Raw genomic sequence first — 6,055 nt, 5'->3', positions numbered from 1 at the left:
GCTCTTGCCTCAAGCCTGTTCCACCTCCTACATCACAGAATCAGTCCTCCTGACACGGCCCATCTGTACAGCTGCCTCTTCATCCATCTAGTCTCCAGCTCTGACACCTCCACCCACCTTCCCAGCTACTTCCTGTGTTGCTCTCCTGCTCTTCATTTCAGCCGGGGATTTGCTCGGCGTACAGGTGTGTGGTTGCAGTAATGGCCTGGTCACACGTACCCTCCTGCTTGTTTTTGACTTTTCCTTCACCCCTCAGCCACAAACACAGTCCACGAGGAGCCTCCGTCCCCGTCTTCTGTGCCCACTCCAGACGGAGTGGAGACCCCAGTGACTGCTAGGGATTGTCGCCTACAAGGCTGCAGGGAAGCCCAGTCTCAGCTGTCACCGGTGGTCCAGAACCCTTCTCAGGGAAGCGGAGTGATCTAGGTGGTTTTGGGAACAACAGTGTGAGGATTTTGTGAGCCATGGAATGGAGATTTACGAAGGAGGGAGAAAGGGATGGAGACACAGGCCAGGACCTGGCCATTTACAAAGCTTTGAGGAGATCAGAAAAGATGAAGCTATAATGAACCAGGTTGTGGGTGTCGTTAGGTGCCTTTGAGTTTGTTCTGAGTCACAGCGGCCCGGGCCTGTGTCCCCCTCACAGGTGTTACATTTGAGCTCATTGGTGAGGCTCTTGGGTTGCTGTTGTTAAGGGCTGTTGAGTCAGCTCCGACTCACAGTGACCCAGGCCTGCACCATCCTCATTGTCGGGTTTGTGCTCACTGCTGGGATCACTCATCTGTCCATCTCGTTAGGAGCCTTCCTCTTTGTCTCGGGTCGTTAATGCTGTTGAGTTGGTTTTGACTCATAGCAATCTGATATAGGGTTTCTGAAGAGAGATTAGGGGGTTTGAACCGCTGACCTTGTGGTCCTGTGCTTTCCCCACAGTGCCACACCAGGACTCCTTATTGAGGGTACTCGCTTACAGATTTTGAGCAGCAACTGAAGCAAATCCTGGCTGCATTAAATGACTGAGTCCTGGCTCATTATTGGGGGGTTGTTAGCACCAGACTGGGGCTCATCAATGACCCCATCTGCAATGTTGCTGGACACTGTGCCGGAAGGAAGACAGGGCTTGGGGGAGGGGTCCCGTGGGATGCTCTGGCTTGCGTGTGTCAAACACTACCTTTCCTTAGAAGTCAGTTACTTGCCCCCACCCACCCAAAAGGGGCCATCCTGTGGTTGCCCACCCTACAATGCAGTCTTGTGCCCCAAGGGGAGACTCCGTTTAGCATTTTATCCCAGAAAAACTTTGGCTGCTCAGGTGTCTTGGGACAGTTTACTTAAATGTAACAGAATGTCAGGGCTGGGAAGAACCAAGGAGAGAGACCAGCTTGTGCCCCCTTTGATTTATGAACCAAGAAAACGAGGCCCGAAGGAGGCAGTTGTGGGCTTAATGACACAGTGAGCAGGCCGGGTGAGTGGACATTAGGCAGCTGGTCCTCCGGCCTCCGGTGTCCAGGCAGACAGCCTGCTCTCCTGAGGTTTTCACTCCCTCCCCTCCCCTGCAGCGAGCTGGGCTGCTAACTGCAAGGTCAGGAGTTTGAATCTACCAGTCGCTGTGTGGGAGAAAGCTGAGGCCTTCTGCTCCTGTATAGACTGACAGCCTCCAAAACCCCAGATCCAGAGGCTGAGTCAGGAGCGCCGGTCAGTGGCACACATCACCCTGCACCTGCGGACAGCCAGCCGGTAACGCCTTTTCCCTCCTGTGTTGGCCATGGCCCTGGCTGCTGTCAGCTCCACCATGATGTCTACCAGGATGAAACTTTCTCAGTGCCAACACCCAGATGCAAGGCAGCCAGCAGTCTCCGGGGCTCATTCTGAGCAGGCGGGACCAGCATGTACCTTGTCGGTCTTATCAGAGACTGTCTGTCTGCTGCACCTTGCCTGCCTCCTCCTTGGGTGGGTGATACCTACAAGGACTTTTCACACCTGAAACATGGTAATGCTGAGCAGTGAAGTCCAGGCTTACAGTGGCCTTCACAGTGCCAGGAATTCACCCAGCATTAGCCTTTCTTTAGCCGTCCATGACCTGACCTCTGCACAGCAGCTTGGCCTCCTGAGGGACACACATCCTAAGCCAGACAATGACTGTACAGTCTGGAAGAAGGTCTCTCAGAGCCACCCTTAGGACACAGTCTTTGCCAGAAAATGCAAGCCAATGGCTAGCCAGCTGGGAGCAATCTCAGGAGCTGAGAAGCCGGAGTAAGAGGAACCAAGGACTTTAGGACAATTCAGTTTCCTGGTGTGTGAATCTCTTGTGGCTGTTCCAACTGGGATGATTCTGAGCTCCACTGTTGTGCTGTGGGTTAATGCGCTGGACTGCAAGGTCACCAGCCACTCCTCGGAAACCCTACATACGGTCACTATGAGTTGGAACTGACTCTCTAGCACCCAACTTCAAAAGTAAATACAAACGGTGTGCTATTTATGTTAAAAAACCAAAACTGGTATCATTTCATACAAGCAAATGCTCAAACCCATGTAATGTTTGTTAGACAAGAAGCTACTAAGTGGGTAACAGCTGGGAGCTGGGCCCTTTAATTCTTCATAAACTCAGTGCTCTTTCGAAGCATTGTTTTAAGTGGCATCTGGTTGGTTCTGACTTACAGCGACCCTGTGTAGGAGCTGGTGAGCTTGAACTGAAGACCCTGTGGTTCCAACCTACCTTGCAGTCCAGTGCTTATCCTACAGCACCAGTTTTAAAAGTGAATTGTGTGTTGTCAACGGGCTCCTGAGGAGTGGCTTGTGGGTTTGAACCACTGGCCCTGTGGTTAGCAGCCCAGTGCTTGTGCTACACCACCACACCAGGGCGCCAAAGACTTTACTACCAATGTTAATTTTTACATTTTGATAACTGTACCATGTACAGCATTTTGTTTCCACCTCCTCCTCCTCCCCAGGACTTCTAAACGTGACATTTTCTATTGATTTTGGAAGATGTACTCAAATTAAGGCGCCACTGGTTCCAATTCGTAGTGACCCTTTACAGGGTTTCTGAGGAGCGGCCGGTAAGTTTGAAAGCACTGACCTTGTGGTTCAAACCAGCCTTCTGGTCCAGGTCTTATCCTACTGCACCACACCTAGGCCCCAAGTCAATACTCGTTGTTGTCAGGGGCCATCGAGTTGGTACCGACTCATAGCGATCTTATGCACAGCAGAACAAAACACTGCCCAATCCTGGGCCAACCTCACTATTGTGGCCATCCATCCCGTTGAGGGTCTTCCTCTGACCCTCCACCTTACCAAACATGATATCCTTCTCCTAACACAATGTCTGAAGTGTACCTCCCCTCAGCTGTCCCGGAGGTTCCCGTGTCATAGCCTGGGACCAATGGCTCCCATGGTGGGCCATGCCTCTAGACGGGGCCCCGGGAGACGCTGGGATGTGACCCATCGGGGCTGGGAAGGGGATCTGGGGGTGTCCTCCCCCACCCTGCTAAGAAGTCTGAGGCCGTATCCGGAGTGTGAGCGCCGGGGGGGCCCTTTGCTGGTGGGTTCGTGGGCTCCCTGAAGGCAGGAGTCCTCCCCTCCCCCGGCCGACATAAAGCCAGGACAGTGCTCAATGAATCACCACCGTTTGGTCTTTTCAAGCAAATACTTTTATTAACATAGTAAGTTTTCATTTTGTAACTTTTTAAACGTGGCAGGGTGTTGACCTCAAATACTTGTCAGGTCTGCGACACAAATGGACTTGCAGCTGGACGATGCCTCTTGGCTGATGGTGGCGGGTCCGGGGCCTCCGGCCTCTGCCAACATTGCTCTCCCTGTCCGCCCCGAGCCCCGTCCAGCAGCGGGCAGCTGACATCGGAGAACGTGCCCTCAACACAACACAACACAACTCTCCACTTTGGTCTCACACAGAAAGCCAAGTCCCCAGATGCAGACGCTCCAGCCGAGGGCGCGCGGGGAGCGCCCGCCACTCGCGAGGCCCAGGAGCTGGCCGTCCAGGCCCCGATTCATCGATGAACGCATTTCCCAAAGAAAAACTCGTCTCGCAAACAAAAAACACCGAGCAATGCAAACTCCTATTGAGGTCGTTAACCGCAGACCACCGCAGAAACGTAGTGTGAGTGAGACTGAAGTGGACAGAGGGGGAAAGAAAAACAAAACGGGGTACAGCAGCTCTCCGGGGTCAGCCAATCGCCACCAGCAGACCAGATCCCGTGGCTGGAAACCTAGAGCACAGGGGGACACGGGTCATCGGGGCTCGGCCCTTCCCAGCAACGCCCCGCTGGACGGCCTGTCCGCTTACAACCCTGCCCGGGGGACACGACAGGCCGCTGCCCACCCACACCACCCCGCTGCGTCCCCACGCCACCCCGGGCGCCCCACACTCACCGCGCCCGGGCGGCTCAGGCGGACTGGCTGCGCTCGATCCGCCGCACCAGCTCCACCAGCATCTCGGCCATCTTGGCCGTCTCCCGGGCCTTGTCGGCGGCGCGCTCGGGCCCGGCGGCCGCGCCGTCGTCGGGGCTCTGCAGGTGGTTGAGCGCGCTCTGCTCGGACGCCTCCACCTGCGTCTGGAGGTGAAGCAGCAGATTGTCCATCTCCCACAGCTTGCCCCGGGTCCGCAGGTAGGCCCGGCCGCGCTCGCGGACCAGAGCCGCGATGTCCTCCCGCATCTCGTGGATGAGCGGCAGCAGGAACTGCTCGAAGTCCTCCTCGGGCTCCAGCACCTCCACCTCCTCGGGTTCCGCCAGCTCCACCACGTCGAGGGGCCGCATCGTGCTGCCGCTGCGGGGCCGCCGAGCCGAGCGCTGCTGGGGACGCGCGAGGGCCGAGCGCGAGGCTGGGCGGCGGAGCTCCGCACGCTCCGGACAACTTTCCGCCCGGGAACACTCGTGGCCTGCGAGCAGCCGCGGGGAGAAGAGACTCGACAGCCCGGGAGCGGCCAACAAAATGGACCCGCGCCGTCAACCAACGCTCGGCGGGCTGCGGCCTTTCACGACACCAGCGCGCCTCTTTACGGCCGCGCCGCTGGAAGGCACAGGTGCGGGCGCGCGCACGTCCACACAGAAGAAGCAGGCGGCTCTCCAAGGCCGCGCTCTCTCACGCGCACGCACGCATGAGCGCAGGCGCCCTCGCTCTTCCCGGTCCTTCCCTCCCCCGCATTTGAGGAGCGAGCCTTCCAGAGTTTACGTTTTTTCTGGTCCAAGCGCGGCCTTCTTACGTCAGAAAGGGGCGCCCTACGTAATAATGCAGCCGACGGCTATGACGTCCCCGTGCAAAGGCTAATAGCACGTTTGCCTTATAAACTGACGCTTCTTGGAGTCCAGTGAAGTTTCCGGAGTCGTTTCACCACGCTGGCCCGCCCACCATCCGCCCCGAGGATGAGCCGTCAGCGTCTTCTCACTCAGCTGTGGCCCTTAGGGTTTGAGCGGAGCAGGGCACCTTAGAGCCAATTTGCATTGACATACACTTCAGTACACAGTGTTATGAGAGGAGATGTCATTTCAGACCCAGTCCCAAGACTAATACCAAATTTGGGAATCAGCTAGAAAGACCACTAGTGTCAGAGGTTTGAACTTTGACCCTCCCTTCACCCCCTTCCAAGTGTCGGCTAGGCTGGGCTATGGTTCTCCGTGGTTTGGCAACCATCGCCAAGATGTGATCGGATGGGGTCAGCCCTGATGTGATGAAAGGCGAGTAGGGTGGAATGGAACACCCATGCTAGGGTCAGGGTCCTAATGCCATCTTGGGAGATTCCTGGGGCTGTGGTCTGTTGTTAGGTGCCATCGAGTCAGCACCAACTCAGCGACCCTCTGCACAACAGAATACAACTGCCTAGTCCTGGACCAACCTCACAAGTGTTGGTATACCTGAGCCCATTGATGCTGCCACTGTGCCAGTCCACCTCAGTGGGGTGGGTGTCTTCCTTTTTTCCTCTGACCCTCCACTTTACCAAACATGATATACTTTTCCAGGGACAGGTCCCTCCTGACAGTATGTCCAAACTTTGAGAGAAAAGTCTCACCATCTTGGCTTCCAAGGAGCACTCTGGCTGTACATC

At 56.1% G+C, this 6,055-nt stretch overlaps 1 protein-coding gene across 1 annotated transcript; it reads right to left on the bottom strand.

Moving 5' to 3' along the window:
- Positions 1 to 4,397: 4,397 nt before the first annotated feature.
- On the bottom strand, positions 4,398 to 4,769 carry LOC102820098 (MORF4 family-associated protein 1-like). The gene has a single exon (XM_006875299.1). It carries the CDS (start codon positions 4,767 to 4,769, stop codon positions 4,398 to 4,400), a length of 372 nt encoding a protein of 123 aa, XP_006875361.1.
- Positions 4,770 to 6,055: the final 1,286 nt, after the last annotated feature.

Source organism: Chrysochloris asiatica, unplaced genomic scaffold (genome assembly GCF_000296735.1).
Source record: "Chrysochloris asiatica unplaced genomic scaffold, ChrAsi1.0 scaffold00319, whole genome shotgun sequence".
In the NCBI taxonomy this organism is placed as follows: Eukaryota; Metazoa; Chordata; class Mammalia; order Afrosoricida; family Chrysochloridae; genus Chrysochloris; species Chrysochloris asiatica.
This window is presented reverse-complemented; position numbering and strand designations above follow the sequence as displayed.